Source organism: Hypanus sabinus, chromosome 10, assembly GCF_030144855.1.
Source record: "Hypanus sabinus isolate sHypSab1 chromosome 10, sHypSab1.hap1, whole genome shotgun sequence".
NCBI classification, from domain to species: Eukaryota; Metazoa; Chordata; class Chondrichthyes; order Myliobatiformes; family Dasyatidae; genus Hypanus; species Hypanus sabinus.
Genome location: NC_082715.1, coordinates 26,345,730 through 26,365,797, shown reverse-complemented (window position 1 = coordinate 26,365,797; position 20,068 = coordinate 26,345,730). Strand labels below are relative to the sequence as shown.

Sequence of the window (20,068 nt, the reverse complement as noted above, 5' to 3'; positions counted from 1 at the left end):
GCTAGTGTTAAATCGAAGGGTTCTGGGCAGTACTGCTTGTTGGGCCAGGAAGGGCTAGATGGTTAAATGAGAAATATCTATACCTACACTAGTTGCTTTGAGTTTGCAGAAATCACCTTCAATATGCAATAGTGATGCCATTTTACTGAGAAGCCAACTATACTGAAAAATTCCCAGACATTAAATCAAGGAGCACATGATCTTAAATTAACATTTTAAACAGTCGATAGAGCATATTTAATACAAGAACACAGGAAGTTCAGGTAAGTGCTCAAACATTAGAAAACTAATAAAATTACTTGTATCATTTCAGAATTTATGTGGTTTTGAAACATTTATTTATGAGGATCACAGTAATCAGGCACTATTATCTGGTCTGAATCATTTGTATGTTCATATTAAATAAATACCATCTAGGACAACACAAAATGTAATATATATTCAATTAATATCCACTTCTCAAAAATGTACAGTGCCTATAAAAAGAATATTTACACCTCTTGGAAGTTTTCATGTTTTATTGTTTCACAACATCGATATTGTTTTCACAGTAATTTGTCTTTTTTTAAATGCAGATTAACAGAAAAAGACTTTCGTGTCAAAGTAAAAACAGATGGCAAAGAGAAAACCACCTTGAAATAAAACTCACATGAAATCTCAGCTCGAGTTTGCCAGAAGACAAGTGGGAGACTCTGAAGTCAGCTGGAAGAAGGTTCTGTGGTCTAATGAAACTGACATTGAGCTTTTGGTCATCAGTCTAAACACTATGCTTGGTGTAAGCCAAACACAATACAGCATCAAAAATGCACCATCTCCACTGTGAAACATGGTGGTAGCTGTATCATACAGTGGGGTTGCTTCACTGCAGAAAGCCCTGGAATGTTTGTCAAGGTAGAGGGTAAAATGACTGCAGCTAAATACGGACAAATCATGGAGGAAAACCTGATGAAGTCTGCAAGAGAACTGTGACTTGGAGAAGATTTGTTTTCCAACAAGACAGTGATCCTAAGCATAAAGCCAAAGCTACATAAGAATGGCTTAAAACAAAGTTAATGTCCTGGAGTGGCCTAGTCAGAGTCCAGACCTCAATCCAATTTAGAATTTGTGGCTGGACTTGAGAAGGGATGCTCATTTATGATCCCCATGAAATCTGACAGATTTGGAGCAGTTTTGTAAAGAAAAATAGGGAAAATAGCAGTGTCCAGATGTGCAAAGTTGATAGACCTATCCACTCAGACAAAGGCTGTAATTGCTGCCAATGGTGCACCTACTAAATACTGACTTGAAGGGGGTGAGTAGTTATGCAATCAGTTATTTTGTGTTTAATAATTGTAATAAATTTAGACCAATTTGCAGAAACTTGTTTTCATTTTTTCACAAAAGAGTCTTGTTCTGTTGATCAGTGTCAAAAAACCCAAATTTAATCCACTGTGATGCAATGTTGTATAACAATAAAACATGAAAACTTCTGGAGGTGGGGAGGGAGGTAGTTGAATACTTTTTATAGCTACTGTATAAAACCTTGATGAACAAATAGTATTTATAATCTAATAATTTTCAATAAGGATGAAAAATTGCTTTACTCTAGGGCATGAAATTATTCATAGTTGCATAACAAATATAATAATTGATGGGGCATCATGTAGAATGTCAACTGAGTGACCCTCCTCCAAGTAGTTGCAAGAAGTTGGACTTTAGGGATCTTTCTCTCAAGAGGCATGGACTAGAAGGGCTGAAAGGCCTGTTTCTGTGCTATACTTGCTATAACTAAGTCGATTGAGAGCAAAAGCAATACTTTGTGTTGGTTCATTTATTTACCCTCCTACTATTGCCCTTTGATTAACTTCCTTATTCTCATCTATGGTGAATTTATATATTTTTCTTTCATTGTCACAACTTCCAACCTAACTTTAGATAGTCGCATGTTGTCATTTAAAAATTTATCAACATGGCTTCAGATCTAAAACAACTTAGAAAATTACATCATAACTTGGTAGTCAAGACCCCATCGGTTCTCGAGCACACTGAACATAGAACCGTATGGGACAGAAACGGCCCTTAGGCATCCCATCTGCTGACAAGGATGCCAGACTAAACTGCATACTCACCTACACATGGTGGACATCGCTCCATCACTACCTGTTCATGTGACTACCTAAATGCCCCTTATTCAGCCAAAGAGTGGTGAATATGTGGAATTCTTTGCCACGTACAGCTGTGGATGCCAAGTTTTTACGTATACTTAAGGTAGAGGTTGATAAGATTCTTGATTGGCCTGGGCATGAAGGGATACGGGAAGATGGCAGAAGATCGGGGCTGAGAGGAAAAATGGACCAGCCACGATGAAATGGCAGAGCAGACTCCATGGGCCAAATGGCCTAATTCTGCTCCTATATCTTATGGTCTTGTGGTCTAAGCATTCCTATGAGTTGCTTCCACCACTTACCCTGGCAGTGCATTTGAGGCACCGACCACGCTTAGTGTAAAAAAAAATCCCTTTAAAATAATCGCAGCTCAACTATGCCCTCTTCATTTGGGCAAGTTTTAAGTTGAGCAACTTAAAATTTCCATCCAGGCTAAAAACTCTGACCATCTGTATCCAGAGATACCAGCCACGTGACAGATGCACTGCCACTGGCAGGTCGGAGGACACACCACATGCCAATCAACATTTAGTCCCTCCCAACTAATCAATGCACACCTAAATTATTGATCACCTTAATTGGATTATCTCGCCCAGCCCCACGCTATAAAAGGTGAGACTTGTCCCTGGCTCTGTCTCTCTTACAGACCACCTCATTGAAGGTAAGTGCATTGATTTATGTTTGGGAAGGTCTATCGTTTGTCCTGGTAAGGGAGCCGCAGCTATCCAAGGTCAAGGGGGATAACTGTTGTAGTGCTTTTCCCTTGTTCTTTGTTTGTGTAACCGTATCCTGCCCCCACACCGCTTCCTGTGTATTGTAGTTGCTTGTGTTGACCCGACTTCCCCTTGTAAATAAATTCCTTATTATTAAAACCGTGTGTGTCCAGGCCTCTACTGTTGAGACTCAAAGAACCAGTTATTTTCCATCACAACACCATCTAAATCTCTCATAATTTTATATTATTTTATCAGCTCTCCTTTCAGCCTCCAGAGAAAATTATCCAAATTTATCCAACATCTACTTATACCTTTCTAAACCAGGCAAAATCCTGGTAAACCTCCAACGTAGTCTCTCCAAAGCCTTTACATTCTTCCTGTAATTCAGCAACCAAAACTGCACACAATACTCCAAATGTGCTCTAACCAACTTTTCAAAAACAGTTGCAACATGACATCCCAGCTTTTAACCACGATGATCTGACTGAACAAGTAAGCCATATGCTCTCTTTACCACCCTAATTGTGTAGCCACTTTCATGCAGCTGTGCATCTGCATCCTTAAATCCCTCTGTATAATAATACTCCCAAGGGTCCTGCCATGTATTGTTTACTTTTCCCCTATATTTGACATCCCAAAATGCAACATCTGGATTAAGTTCAATCTGCCATTTTTCTGCCCATGTTTCGAACTGTATCCTTTGACAACCATCCTCAGTGAGTTTTTGTGTCATCTGCCACCTCACTAATCACTCCATTTAGCTGTTAATCCGAAAAATATATAAACCAAAAACAGAGGTCTCAGAACTAATCGCAGAACACCCAATGGTCACAGACCTCCAGTCAGAAAGTCACCTCTCCACCACTATGCTCTGTTTATATCCAAGTCAAATTTGAGCTCAATCGATCAAGTCTTCATGGATCCCATGTGCCATGATTTTCTGGATCAGCATAACATGAGTAACCTTCTTGAAAGACTTTCTAAACCCCATGTATACAACACCCACTGCCTTAACCTTATCGATCATCTTCATCATCTCACAGTTCAATCACATGACCTCATCAGCACAAGGCTATTCTGACAATCTTGATAAGCCTATGCTTAACCAGATGCAAATACACCTTACCTTTAAAAACATCCTCGTCATTTCCCTTCAACTGATATATGGCTTACCAGCCTATAGATTTCCTGGTTTGTCCTGATTGCTTTCCTTAAACAGAGGAACAATACTGGCTATTCTCCAATCCTCTGGGAACTCAACTGTAGCTGAAGAGAATGAAATAGATCTATGTTAAAGCACAACAATCATCTCTCAAGGATCTGGGATTGATCTCATCAAGCTCTTGGGACAGGCATCTTAATGGTGATTAATCTACTTTTACTGGATTGCAATCCACCATCAAGTCACGCATCAAATCTTATACCAGTTGAATGCAAATGAAGAATGTTGGAGACAAGACCCTGCAAGATGCTGGAACCTGGAGCAAAAACTTCCTGTTTGGTATCTCAACCACAGAGTTGAGAGGAAAGACCCTGTGGTAACTGCACAACTTTGAATGGCGTAATGGAACAATGTGAATAAACCAAAACAAGTCCTGCATGTGAATCTCTCTGAGAATTGAATTATTTTATTTTTTTTAAAAACAGCAGCAAAATTTCACCTTCAAATGTTCTATCATTTTTGCTTCAGGTGTTTCTGAAGAATCAATATTTAAACCTTCATTCAAATAAAATTAATATTAAGAATATAAAAATTAATGAGAAATTATGAGAATAAATTCTGCAGAATAAGTCCTGGGAAATCTCAATAACCTCTGGTTCCATCCTGGTCTTCACAGGGAGTCCTGCGTCATAGCGCAGCTGGAAGTCCAGTGGACTTCACCCAGTAAGTTTAAAACTTCCATGTTCACACGGGAAGACCAAATATTAACAGCACTTGAGCCAAGAAAATCTGAAGTTCATGGAACTACTAACATCTCCCAAGCAAAAAGTAGATTCCAGTTAATTGGGACACATCAAGACCAATACATTTTGGCCCATTAAGCAGCTGCCCCTATTAGCCAAAGTTTCATGGAAATAGTTAAAGTATAAAAAAGACCATTTAACTGAGTAACAAAGTATGTATTTAAATGAAATACAAAATAAATAAGAAAACTACTAAAACTACCACAATATTATAAAATTGCATTAATTCCCAATAGTTATCTAGAATTCAGCCATTGTATGCTGACATGTTTTTTTGGTTGACTATAAATGAATAAAATCAGTACAGATAATGGACTGCATTCAAGCATATCTTCAAATTCTTTATAGTTCCTAACTTGTTGAAGTAGCGAAATAGTTTCATTTTCACTCCTGGCCATTTCTGGCATCTCTAACCTTGAATGCTTTAAACTGTGGTGAACAAAACAGTTCTGAATTGTCTGTCTCGCCAACTATCAGTGACAAAAATCATTTCTTTTTGAATACTAACATGTGCAGTGTTATTTTAAAAGCAGTGCCTAACAGCCACACAATGTGCACGTGACTGATACTAGTTGGAAGCTGTTTCCTGCTCCAATTAAGTGGCATAGTGTTTCAAATAAACAAGGGGAATTCTGGATATTTTCTTGATTTATTTTTGCTTTCTTTCAAGAGTTGTTCCAAATAAGTGGCTGTCCCAATTATCCGAGAGTCCAATTAACTGGAATCTGCTCTACAAGCCAATCAATACCAAGTAAAAAAATTTGCTCTCCTCTATCACAAAAATTACCTTTCACAACTGTCAGGCTAAGACTAGAGGTGCACTGCAGAAAAAAAAAACAGAACAATTGGCTAAGGGGACTCAATGTCATGTTAGGCAGCACAATGATTTACTGTACAGACGACCTCGGTTCAATTCCCACTGCTGCTTGTGAGGAGTTTGTATGGTCTCCTGGTGACCACGTGGGTTTCTTCTGGGTGCTCTGGTTTCATCCCACAATCCAAAGATGTAGTAGCTGGTAGGTTAATTGGTCATTGTAAATAGTCCTGTGATTAGGCTAGGATAAAACTGGGGTAATGCTGGGCAGCGTGGCTCTAGAAATTAGAAGAAAAAGTTATCTCATTGAAACTTACAGAACTATTCCAGGAGTCAGTTACTACAGCTCAAAGCCATTTAAACCTATAGAGAAGAAATTTCTAAATGCAGATGTCAGTGAATTGCTGGTATAGTCTAGCCTTCAGAGGGCTATTGAGATTCAGCCAGCATCTCCATTCAACAAGATAAATAAATTTCTGGATGTTAAGTGCAAAGTTATGAAGATAATGCATGGAAAAGGCGCTGAATGAGAAAATTAATCACCACCTTGATGAATGAGGGAGCAAGCTTGACGTGCAAAATATTCCACCCCTATGCTGCTCTTTTCTTGGGAATAAAGATTCAATATATTTCAGAAATTCATTGTGGGCTGAACAGCCTTTTCCTGTGCTGAACTCTTTCAGATTCTGTTTGTAGAATATTCTTTGACCTTTCTGCATACATGCAAAGTTCTCTGCCTTTCCTAATAAACAGAAAACCCTTGTAAGCATTCAAGTCAGGCAGCCTCTGTGGAAAGAAAAACAAAGTTAATATTTCAGATGAGAACAATGAAGGACGATTGATCCAAAATGGTCATGTTTCTTCCTCTTTCCACAGATTCTGTCCAACCTGCTCAGTATTTCCAGCATATTATGATCGCAAGACCCCTTTGAATATGGTTAATCTGGTATGCCGCAAGTTTGATTGCTGATTTATTGGACGAGAGCAGCAGCGGATCGCTAGGGGGCTGCCTGGCCTCAGTCCTTGCAAGAACTAGGCCTCAAGCCACGAGGTTGCCTGCTTGCAGCAGTCCAGAACGAGGGGACGAAGCCATAGTGCTTCACCGGGGGTGGTGCAGCACGGTGTCCACAATGGAGCTGGTGCTGCACTCTCAGGTTTTTGCTGGGCTGAAGACAACCTCTGTAGTGGCCAACTCCAGTTTTTTTGGCTGCGCTCAAAGGATTCAAGGTCTCAAGCCGCTGGGGTAGAGGCATCTGAGCCAGTGTGTTCCACTGCTGCAGTTGTGGCCGACTGAAGGTTTCAAAGGGACTGAGAGGTCTTAACAATATACATATATACTAATATTCAATGTGTGTTTGTATATTCCTCAAGCCAGGTGTCAGGGTCATTCTCAATGTGCTTGGTTGGTGGGTGGGTGGGTGGGGGGGTCCAGTCTATACACATGCATATTCTGCCATGTTGTGTTTTACTGATATTCTATATGGGTCTGTTGTCCTGAATGTGCCTCAAGTCGCAGTGTCACGAGGGGAGGGGGAGCACTGTGGCCGGCATGTTCCAATGGTGGGGGGGGGGGTGGATTAGTATTCAGCGTCCAGTCTAGAGTTGCTGCTGCCCCGTCTTCGCTCAGTAGGAGACGGGCTCTCCCTTGTAGTCGAATGTAGATTGAGAGTGCGAGTTATTGGGGCTCTTTCTTTCCGTGATTGTGATACTGTTTTGATTGTGCTTGCTATCTTGTGTGTGCTGATTGTATTACACCTTCGCTCTGCAGTAATGCTGTCTCATTTGGCTGTATTCATGAGTATTTATATTTGGCTGAGTAACAATTAAACTTGAATTGCTTTATTTCAGATTTCCAGCGTTTGCAGGAATTTATTGTGGTTTTCCAGAAGCTGAAATACTCCCAGATCTTCCGTTTTTTTAAATTCTATTTTTAATCTTTCAAATAAGAAATGTTGTGTATTTGGATTTTCAGAAGGCCTTTGACAAATTGCTGCTTAACAAGATAAAAGCCTGTGATATTACATGAAAGATACTAGCATGGATAGGCGATCAGCTGACTGGCAAGAGGCAAAGAGTGGGAACAAAGGAGTCCTTTTCTGGTTGGCTGCAGAGACTAGTTGTGTGCCACAGGCGTTGGTGTTGGGTCTGTTTTTTCTCACATTGTCAATGATTTGGATAAAAGAATTGATGGCTTTGTAGCCAATTTTGCAGATGTTATGACTATAGGTTGGAGGCAGATAGTGTTGAGGAAGCAGGGTGCCTGCAGAAGGACTTAGATGGGGAAATGGTCAAAGTGGCAGGTGCAATATAGTGCAGGGAGTGCATTGTTATGCAGGAATAAATGTATGGACTATTTTCTGAATGGAGGGAAAATTCTAAAGTCACAGGTGCAAAGGGACTTGGGAGTTCTCATACAGGATTCCCTAAATGGTAATTTGCAGGTTGAGCCTGCAGTGAGGAAGACAAATGCAATCTTAGCATTCAATTTGAGAAGACTAGAACACGAAAGCAAGGATGTAATGCTGAAGTTTTATAAAGGCACTGGTGAGGCCTCACTTGTACTATTGTGAGCAGATTTGGGCTCTGATCTGAGAAAAGGCGCACTGTCATTGGAAAGGTTCACAAGAACGATCCCAGGAATGAAAGGGTTAACATATGAGGAGTGTTTGATGCCTCTGGGCTTGTACTCACTGGAGTTTAGAAGAATGAGGGGGGAACCTCATCGAAACCTTTCGAATATTGAAAGGCCTAGACAGAGTGGATGTGGGGAAGCTATTGCCTATAGTGGGGGAGTCTAGGACCAGAAGACACAGCCTTGGAATTGAGGGATATCCATTTAGAACTGAGATGAGGGAAAATTCTTCATCTAGAAGGTGGTGAATTTGTGAAATTCATTGACAAATATAGTTGTGCAGGCCAATTCACCTGGTATATTTAAAATGGAGGTTGATGGGTTCTTGATTAATCAAGGGATTAAAGGTTATGGGGAGAAGATCGAACAATGGGGTTGAGAGAGATAATAAATCAGCCATGATGGAGTGGTCAGCAGACTCAATGGCTTCCTGTTGTGGGTGTCGTACCCCATCGGGGGCAAGACGCTGATCTCCGCTCCGGTGTCGACCAAGAAGCGGCGTCACGACTGTTTGTCCCAGACGTACAAGAGGCTGTCCTGGTGGCCAGCTGCCATAGTCATCAGCGGCAGCTGGCCCTGGCAGGGCGGGCGACAACAGCGGGCTTTTGTGCCCCACGACTGGTGGTATAAACACTACTGTTCACTGGCCCCCTCACTCCTGTCTCTGTGTTGTGTACGCCCCCCTGCCGGGCCTGGTCTGGTCTGCTGTTGGGCGCATGGCCTGGTAATTTGACCGACGGACACCACGCTCTCCCTCTTGGTTTTCCACAGCAAGTCTGCCCGGGCCGCCACCTTCCGGGGGTTGCTGAAATCTGCATCGGCCGGCAGCAGATATATGTCCTCAGGCAGTTGCTCCAGGAACGCTTGCTCGAAAATGAGGCAGGGCTTGTGTCCGTCAGCCAGGGCCAGCATCTCGTTCATCAATGCTGATGGCAGTCTGTCTCCCAAACCGTTCAGGTGAAGCAGGCGGGCACCCCGCTCATGCCAGGAGAGGCCAAAGGTCCCAATGAGCAGCGCTTTGAATGCTTCATAATTGCGGGGGTGTCTGTATGAAATCTGCAACCTGGGCGGCCGTCTCCTGGTCAAGGGCACTCACCACATGGTAGTAACGCGTGGAATCAGAGGATATCTGCCAAATCTGGAACTGGTCTTCTGCTTGGCTAAACCACACGCATGGTCGCAGCATCCAGAAAGTTGGCAGTTGTAGCGAAACTGCGTGAACAGATGAAGAGTTGGTCATCTTTGGTCCAAATCCCATTTGGACACTCAGGGTCACCAATGTAGCGATGTGCTACACACAGCGCTGAAATAATGACATGCAGTCGGTAAGTCGTTGTGAGACTAGTTTATTCAAAACTCGCGGTGCTGGTATTTCAATCCCTAGCACCCGCCCTCTCCGGGCAGAAATGACGTCAGAGGTGCATTACCAAAGTCTCTCCCCGCGTGCTGGCTATTTGTGAGCCGGTTCGCCTGCGCAGAAAGTGGGTCGCCACAATGGGTTATTTGTAAGTAGTACATGAATGGCATATGCTACCACAACATATGTGAGTACCTCACTAAAGAAAACTAAAGCTAAGTAGGCAGATTGCCCCAGCTCCAGTGTTTTTCTTTCAATTAGTTTCTGGGAGTCACAAAACATAATAGTGACAACAAGGAAATTTCAAAATGAACCCAAGCCGACTACCTATCTGTTGCAGCACAGCATGTTTCACCTCAGACTGGGAGAGAGAGTTATAAAAAGCATGGTACATTTTTTTTTTCCATAAGGGAAGAGAAACGTTCAAGATTTATAAAAGGTAAAAAAATGGATGGAACTAACAGGCAAAAAGTATGGCCACAAATTTATGAACAGTTGAGTGCCGGATGATGATAATAATAATAAAAAATAATAAAAGCAGAAATGGTAAGCTACTTTGGAAAGACAGATGTGTTTGATTGCATAACAGATAACTAGATGATGTATATTGAATGAATTGAGTCACATTTTGAGGCAAATCAAATAGCAGATGAAAAACAACAGCCAGTGTTGCTGAGTGGAAGTTTAACTGCTCCAACCAAACCAGTGAAAATGAGGTTTGCTGATGTCATAAATGTAATGCAGGAACAGTTAGAAATGAAACCATTGTTGAATGCAGAATGCTTTAGGTTTCATGAGTGGAATCAAAATGAATGTCCATTTCAGCTTATGTGACTAAATTGAAGAAATTACTTGAGCATTGTCAATTCAGTGATGGGCTTAATTTTGGACTGGGAGATGATTTATAAGGTGGAGTCTCAAAAGAAAGCATTCAAAAACAGTGTCTACCTGAGGCACAACTCACATTTAAAAGAGCAGTTGAAATAGCTTTATCAATAGGAAATAGCTGCCAGAGGTGAAATTAAGCTGCAGTCGGGAATAGAAGTGAGTGTGAACAAAATTGCAATGTCTAAACATAAACTATCTGACTGAAAAAAAATTCTATTGTTGTGGCAGCGGCTCACGTACACCAGACCAATGCTGGTTTAAAGCAAAACTTGCAGAAAATGCAACAAAGTAGGCCACATACAAAGAGCATGTTGGACAGACAAAAAATAAATACACTACATAGGGAAGAGAGAAAGATAAAAAGTCAGGTTTCCGTTTCAAAAAGAGCATTAATCTGCATGTTGCTGATGAAAAATCATATAATGCTGGAAGTGACACAGGATCGGGTAACTTTGAGACTTACGATGTGAAAACTAACAGGAAAGAAGCTTACACCAGAAGCCAACGACAAATTAATTAAAATTGAATTGGACACTGGCTTGGCTGTTTCAGTCATTCCACAAATAAGTTTGAACAGCATTTCAAAGATACTGAACTGATGCCTGCAAATATACAACTAAGAACTGATAATGGAGAAAAAAAAAACTCCCGTGGGAATGACATTCATAACAGTGCAATACAACAACCAACAGGCTACATTTTACTTCTATGTGGTAAAAACAGGAGGGCCGGCATTGTGGGATCATGATTCGCTAAGACAACTACAACCTGATTGGAGATCCATCTAACATTTGCGTGCAACATTCCCTGCAATAGAGTCAACCAAAAGCAAATTCAGAAAGGCACTGAATGTTGCCACAGCAGTGTTCAAAGACAACATTGGAAAGCTCAAACATATCAAGGGTAAAACAGTGTTAATGAAAACGCCACACCCAAGTCTTACAAATCCTGTTCGGTTCCTTATACCATCCATGATAAAGTATCCAGTGAACTAGACTGTATGGAGGATGATGGAATTCTTTCCAAATTCAAGTGGAGCCCAAAGACAACACCAGCGGTCCCAGTAGCCACCTAGAATGGGTCTATCAGAATCCGTGGTAATTTTAAGGTCACCATCAACCCAGTACTGAAAGCAGATCAATATTTCTGCCAAGGAAAGAGGAAATCATTGCAAACCTTTCGGGAAGGAAGCACTCCAGCAAACTGGATTTAGCTAACATCTACCTACAAATGGAATATGAAGAAGAATCCAAAAAATGTCTCGTCAAAAACATTTCCAAAGGGCTTTATCACAAAAATAGGCTTATTTTTGGAGCAGTATCTGAAACTCCTCTCTGGCAGAATGCAATGGACCATGTGCTTCAAGGCTGCCCAGGTACCAAATGTTACTTAGATGAGATCACTGTTATTGGTGAGGATGACAAGGAACATCTCCAAAGCCTCAAGACAAAAGATTTTAAAAGATTAAAAGATTAGAAGATTATGGACTCAGAGCACAACGTGACAAATGTGAATTCTTTAAACCAAGCATAACTTACAATGGTCACACCACTGATGTACAAGGATTACACAAGTGTGCTGAGCAAATTCAAGCAGTGATGGATGCCCCAAGGCCAAAAGGCATATCACAGTTGCAGTCTTTTTTAGGATTTGTCAATTGCTACAACAAGTTCCTGCCATATCTGGCTACTATGCTCCACTCCTTGAACTCATCACTAGAGGAAGAAATGGCAATGGACAAAGCTGTGTGAGGTGGCTTTCCAAAAGATAAAGAGAAAACAGTATTTAAACATTATGATCCACATTGTTCAGTGAAGTTTGGCTGTGACACTTTGCCTATGGTATAGGTGCTGTCAGGAGCGTTGAAAGTGACACCTCATAGATTTTACATCACATTTCCCTTAGCACCGCACAGAACAATTATGCACAGATTGCCAGAGGGGTCTTGGGAAAAGGTTTTAACCAGTACTTGTATGGGGGAGAGTTCACCCTCATTACTGATCATCAACCACTTGTGCCTATTTTCAGAAGGGTGTTCTACTAACAAAATTAATGCAGAGACAGGCTCTCTTCCTTGAGGAAACAATTACAAGATTGAATGCAAGAGGACAAATAATCATGGAAATGCTGATGATACCCTTTACCTTAGAAAAGGAAATATCTGAAAAATTTACTCCTCCTGACATGTTCTCGCTAACGCAAATTGAACATCTCCCTACTTCAGCGGAGGTGATCAAAGGGAAAACAAAAATAGACCCCACGCTGCCTCAGGTATACGTGACAACCCAAAGTCTTGAATGCACAGCAGAAATTCCTGTTCTCCCATTTTTACGGGATGAATTTGTCCTTGACGGGGCTTGCCTTTTGTGGGGATTAAGAGTTGTACCATCCAAGCTGATTGCTAAAGTGTTGGAGGAACTACATGCCGGTCACCTAGGCGAAGTCAAAATGCAAGTGCTGACTTGAAGCTTTGTCTGGTGGCCAGGGATAGAACAGCTGATCTAGCAGCTTGTCATGCACAATTTGGGATGTCATCACATCTAGAAGATGCCAGAAGCAATGTGTCTCCGTCCATGGGAATGGCCTGCATTACCTTGGCAAAGGATTCATCTGGATTTTACCAGACAGTTCATGAGATCTAATTTTTTGATAGTGTTTCATGTACCTACAAAGTAGCCAGAAGTGCTCCCAATGGCCTCCACTACAGCCTCACTCACTATTGATGTTGCAAAGCCTCTTCTCAAGTAGTGGTGTTCCAGAAAACTTAGTCAGTGACAACAGACCACAGTTCGTTGTGGAACAGTTTGTCATTCCTGAAAATTAATGGAATAAGATATAGTAAATCTGTACTGTACCATCCAGCTACAAATGGCTTGGCAGAAAGGTTTGGCCAGAGCCTAAACAATTCACTGCAAGCAAAGTCAGTGAATCTGATTCTACTACACTGAACCAGAAGCTCGCCCATTCCCTCCTTGCATATCGTAATGCAGCACACTCCATACCCAACAACTCACCAGCTGTGCTGCTCCTGGGTCGTCTCCTATGTTCACACCAGGATCTTGTCAAACCCAGTCTCAGAATGGGTTTGCAGGACAAACAGTTGAGACAAGTTGAGGACTCCTCAAACAAGGAGGTCCAATGTTTCACTCCTGGACAAGCAGTAGTACTGATGAGAGACTACAGAGATCATCAAATTGGATATTTAGAAAGATTAAGGACAGAACTGGACCACTCTCCTACACAGTGGAGATTGCATCTACTTTCATCTGGAGACGACACATTGAACAGTTGAGGAGAGCAAAGTCAACTGTTGGAGAAGAAAGGTGGCCAGAGCCATCAGAACCACTTACTGTAGTCCAAGAGTTTAAAAATTACTCTGCTGTGGTTGTCTGTATAGAACAGAAGGAATAGGAGCAGGAGTAGGCCACCTGGCCTGTCGAGCCTGCTCTGCCATTCAATAAGATCATGGCTGATCTGACCATGGACTCAGCTCCACCTACCTGCCTTTTCCCCATAACCCTTAATTCCCCTACTATGCAAAAATCCATCCAACCTTGTCTTAAATACATTTACTGAGCTAGCCTCCACTGCTTCACTGGGCAGAGAATTCCACAGATTCCCCAGTCGCTGGTAAAAGCCATCCCTCCTCACCCCCATCCTAAATCTACTCCCCTGAATCTTGAGGTTATGTCAACTTGAGAAGTTGTATTACATAATATATTACATATATGTATGTATGTGCACACACCCACACACACTCTGTGATAACTTGAAAGCAATACATGATATATTTCAGCTGATATGTGTTCTATATTGAGATTGAGTTTATAGCTAAATAGAGAGCAGGCTAGTGCATTTAACATTTCAGTAATATTTGAGTAATATTGTAATTTTATTGTTCGATTAGGCATTCTTTGTTTACATTATGGGTTATATATAAAAAGTATGTGAATGGCATATGTTATTATGGCACTGTGTCATAGATGAGTGCCTCATTAAAAGAAAAACTACTGCAAGCAAGCAAATATCATTGGCTCCTGGGTTTTTTCTTTCTATTAGTTTCTGGAGTTATAAACCATAACAAACAGGACCAGTATGTTTTTGTTTTTGAATAAATGATTGTTGGTTGCTCAACCTAGAAGTACTACACATGGCTGGAGTCAGGAACCAAATAGAATCGAGAGTGAAATGCTAAAGGAATGTACTGTATTTCTTAAGAAGTGACCATGATTCTGAGAGAACTAGTTTAACCTGATCTTGGACCAACACCACAGTTGAACAAATGGACCCAGGTGAATACCAAGTTTCTTGTACTTCAGGATGAGTTTTACTCAAGAAGACTTGCCCCACACTGTCTAAACAGAAACACTACTATGAAGATGGTAGGCTGTTAGTAAGGCTATGAGGCAAAATACATAGCCAAGATGTTTTTAAAAGCATACCCTTATTAAAATATTGATCCTAAAATATTAAAAGAGATTTGGATGATAATTTATGCTTTGGTTGCTAATTTCTAAAATTTTGTTATCATTGAAGGGTTTCTACATTCTAAGGGGAGGCAAATATTGCCCACTCTTTAGAAAAAAGGAGAAAGGAAAGAAAGGGAACTATAGATCGGTTTGCTGAACATCTTTAATATGGAAAATGTTATGCTCTATTATAAAGGAATTGATAACAGAAAATTTACAAAATTTTTAAGAGGATTAAAAATAATCTGGCATGAATATGAGAGCAAAACTGCATCTGACAAACCTCGTCTGGGTGGAAAGGGATGTCAATGATGGAATATATATGGGAGAATTAGTGGATGCGGTATAATTGGATTTTCGAAAGGCTTTTAATAAACTCCCATGTAAAAGTTCAGTGTGAAAATTTAACGTTCATAGGATTCAGGGTAATATACTGGCATTAATTGAAAATTGGCTGTGACACTAAAACCAGAGAAGTAAATAGATCATTTTAAAGGTGGCAGGCAAACACCAGCAAGGTAACATTGGATCAGTGTTTGAGCTACAGTTGTTCAAAATGCTTGTGAATGATCTGGAGGAGAGAACCAACAACATGAAACTAAGTGGGATTCTGAGAGGAACTGAGAAAACTAGCAAAGCCAACATTTTGTCTAGAGCACGAGGATATCCACAACATATTAGAAAAGGCTTCAGGAGTGTGAAAATAGAGATTGTTCTGACATAACAGTGAGGACCAGAAGAGAATTATTTAAATATTTAAAGTTGAAGCATTGAGCAATGCTATGGGAAAACAAGATGGGTGGAGTATTCTTTGGGTAATTCCTTCAAAACAACAAGTTTGATAGCATCAGATTACAATTTATTAAAGGAGGAATTTGGCACAAGTTCAGTGCTTTCCTTCAGTTTTTACAGGTTACATCCCACTTATTTTATGTGGCCTATTTTCCAAAGGATGCTAAAGAGACTATTTGGAATTTGTTTGAGGCTATAGATGATGAAATGATGATTGCAAATTCTTAATTGTCAGGAAATTCCAGACTCTGTGACAGGAAGGCATAACGTAAATTTAGAGGATGGGGACAACAAGTGAGACACAAGTCTGGCTGAATCAGTAAGCTCAAGGGAGTATCACCCAAATGTATGGGGAAAAAATCTGACCAAGGAACATACAAAATTTTGACTGTACTTCCAAGAAAGGAACACGATGCAAATTAAAGATGTATTTTCCAGGTTATCTGCATGTTTCTTTTTGGAGGAGTCTATCTCTCATGAGCCATTCCTGATTCTCCAAAGAATTGGAAAAGAGGGAGAAAGAGAGAGGGAAAAGAATTGTAGGGTGCCATGGTTGCATAGCAGTTAGCATATCGATCTTACAGTGCCAGCGACCTGGGTTCAATTCCTGCCACCATCTGTAAGGAGTCTGTACGTACTCCCCGTGACTGCGTGGGTCTCCTCTGGGTGCTTCAGTTTCCTTCCACAGTCCAAAGACATACAGTTCAATAGGTTAATTGGTCACATAGGTGTAATGGGGTAGCATGGGCTTATTAGGCCAGTACAGCCTGTTACTGTGCTGTATCTCTAAATAAACCAATTATCTATTGATTCATGATCTCAGAATAAGTAATTAGCTAAGTATATTTCTTAAATTACAAGTAATAACTTATAGATAAGTATATTTCTTCTTCTACACACTATTTAATGCAGTTGCGCATTGTTGAGATTTTTAACTCGAAGCTCTCAACATAAAAGGAAAATGACTGATAACTGAACAATTTTACCTGTTTAAGATCCAGAGTGATAGTCACATAATGGTACTCCATTCCATTCTTTATGCTGGGACTTTGCCACCAGTGGTTGGTGCCATCAATTGCATTTGTTATTGGATGTCGTTCTGCAAAATAAATTGGAAAAAAATAATCAGAATTTTAATGCTGATAAACTGGTCACCCAGCCAAATGTACGGATGTTTTATATACATGACTTTATGTTTAATCGAAATTCCAGATAAGCACTAAGAAAAGTGAATTTCTTAACTTTGCGAGTTTGCAGGCTGCAGAAAGGTTGAGCAACCAGGTTTCTACAATGTTTTGGATGGGATCGTTGGGTGCAATCAACTGGTGGAAATGTTTTCTTTCCCTTTTATCACAGAACGTCAGCTTGCACAGGTCTGGGACTTGATATTGTGTTGAAGGGCTCCAGAGAAAACAAAGCTATAGGAGTTGGAAATTGGATGGCAGCTTGGGAGATACAAATCATGAGTAGGTTTCTTCTATTGGGATTGCACAGCAGATAATTTTGAAAAGAAAAGCAGTGCGTTTATGCATGCATTCATGTGTGTCTAAGCTATATAAAGTTAATAGAACCCAATTTTGTGAGAAGGCTACAATATGCATGAATTACCATTGCACACATCTAACTAAAGCAGCCAGGCAATCATTCATATTTCCAAATACGTTTTTTCAAACAACAAGACCTGACTAAAATTAGGTTGGGGCTGAACAGAGAGTAAATCAAACTGAAAGTGAAGAAATAAATAACATATGTAAAGATTTAGTTTATATATGTATATCGTCGGTTGCTTTCCTTGATTGTTTCCAATTGAACAAGTTTTATTCTTAAGTATTAAATTATCTCAACTGTGATGAGATGGCAGTGAATATTTTTCTTTTAAATATTGAGACACAAGTTAATGCAGGAAAGCAGCACAGGGTTAACGACAACCATGATTTATTAAATGGTGCAGCAGACAAGACTGCTCCAGCTTCTATCGCTCATGTTCTTGTGGATCAACACAGAAATTATTTTGCCTAAAGACATATAAACCAACACAAGAAAAATATTTGGGATCTAAAATATGTATGTAACCAGGTGATCTTTGAATAAAATTTCTTATTGTCAAAGTGCACTTTTGTATTCACCCGAGTAATACTAAAATAGCTGCCTGTGTCTTTAAGGGAAAACAGTAATGCCATTATGCATGTGTTGAGTAGAAAGAAGAGTTACAATGTTCTAGAACAATGTCAAGTGCTAGAAGTATGGTGAGGAATGGTGAATAATATTTGATAATATCCAGGTAAGTTTGTTTCTACTTGTTTGTAAATCTAGAATATCGGTAATTTAACATGTTTTACAAGTGGATGCTTTAGATTTTGCGAGTAAGGTATTGGCACTGGATAGCATGGTTGTACAAAGTTCCTTATTGGCTAAGTAGGTTAGTCTTTCTAATAATTTAACTACAAGGCAAAATATTCTAAAAGTTTTTGTAAAAGTTTATTTTTGTCTTACTTTATTGTTTCATGACTAAATGTGAATGTGTCAATCTCTGTTCACGTAGTGTGAGCGAGGAGAACTCATTTCAGGAGTTTGGAAGTTTGGAAGTTAAGCATGTGTGCCAAAGTGGATATTCCTCTTAGTCAAGATGAGATGCATTTATTCATATTTTTAATGTTGTGTATAAGGTATAGGGTTGGTGGGATTCTAATGATGTTTGTATTGTTTTTTTAGAATTGTCACTTCCTTATTGGTTTTGTAGGTCTTGTTTTATTTTCATACTTCATACATAACAAGCATGTGGACTAAAACTAAGCTGAAATTGTAATAGTAGGAACTGTGTTTTTTAAATTCATTTTGTCATTTTTATTTTGATACCCTCTTTCTGCATTAAAACATCTGAAATAGATGAAGGAACTAAGGACCCAAAAAAGAATTATTTGTTAGAGACATAGAAAACCTACAGCATAATACAGGCCCTTTGGCCCACAATGCTGTGCCAAACATGTACATGTTTCAGAAATTACCTAGGGTTATCCATAGCCCTCTATTTTTCTAAGCTCCATGTACCTGTCCAGGAGTCTCTTAGAAGACCCTATCATATCTGCCTCCACCACAGTTGCCAGGAGCTCATTCCACACACTCACCACTCTCTGCGTAGAAAACTTACCCCTGACAGCAACTCTGTACCTACTTCCAAGCATCTTAAAATTGTGCCCTCTCGTGTTAGCCATTTCAGCCCCGGGAAAAAGCCTCTGACTATCCACACAATCAATGCCTCCCATCATCTTATACACTGTTTACATATTTATTGTCCTGAGTGCATACTTTTCCCAGGGTACATTAAAACAGTTGTATGGCGACACCACTCTTTTGAAGCCTCGCTGACAAATGAACAGGGCTAACTAAAACTGAAAAGCAATAGAAGCTCAAACATCTGTACCAGATTCAGGAAAACCATGTTAACATGATCCCAAATCATTACAATATCTGATAAATGTAAATGGAACTTTTGTGATATGGTTCCTGTGTTATATAGATCTACTTTAGAATTATAACTCAAACAGTCAAAAAATAGCAGCCCCATCAAGTATGCATCCAAACTGAAATATTACCACTTACTGGCCAAATGGTTCTTTAATCTTAGTCTTGCCTCTCAAGCCAAGTTCCCTTGTAAAAGTTCAAGAACAAGTTTAGTCTCTTTCCCTCTTCCAAAGAATTACTGAAGTGCATTCAACAGGAAGAATCCCAGACAACAATAATTGAAAAGTAAACACATCTTTTAACTCTGTCGCTGTAAAGAATGAGCAACATACCCCATAGATTTCTGCTAGTCAAGGAACAAATTCTGCACTGTGGGTTCCTAAATGGTCTTCCCGGGACGTGTTCGACCAACTTGCAATACATTTCAGGTTCATTCTCACCACATGTGGCATTGGCACTGATTTCAGCCATGGTGGCAAGATTTAATACCGCTGGGAACAATCCTAAAAGCAGAAGAAAAATAATTGGTTAACAGATAGCTTCTGTTAACTTCAAAATTACTTTTAGCACATCTGAAGTGCAGCTTAATAAGCAACAATATTTTTAATAAACAACATATATGTAGAAAAATATTAAAGATATTTTTGGACAATTGGAGGCAGTTTAGAAGTGTACTTTAAAGTTACTTTATTTTCATCCATTTCACATTGCTATAATTTTTTTCTTTATCTTGATTACAATGGCATTATTTGGTTGGAACAAGTACCTAATATTGCAGGTATGTACTGTTTTAATGGGCTGGCTGGTAGTGTAGTGGCATCAGCACAGG

The 20,068-nt window shown here is 39.9% G+C and overlaps 1 protein-coding gene across 2 annotated transcripts in view; it reads right to left on the bottom strand.

Moving 5' to 3' along the window:
• The window catches only part of lama2 (laminin, alpha 2), a 364,685-nt gene that overhangs the window by 265,453 nt on the left and 79,164 nt on the right, over positions 1-20,068 (bottom strand). For both annotated transcript variants that reach the window (XM_059981534.1, XM_059981533.1), the window contains exons 2-3: positions 19,572-19,742; positions 16,764-16,876 (exon numbers count right to left, since the gene is read on the bottom strand). In XM_059981534.1, the coding sequence (XP_059837517.1) occupies positions 16,764-16,876; positions 19,572-19,742 (284 nt within the window). The remainder of the gene's footprint in view (positions 1-16,763; positions 16,877-19,571; positions 19,743-20,068) is intronic.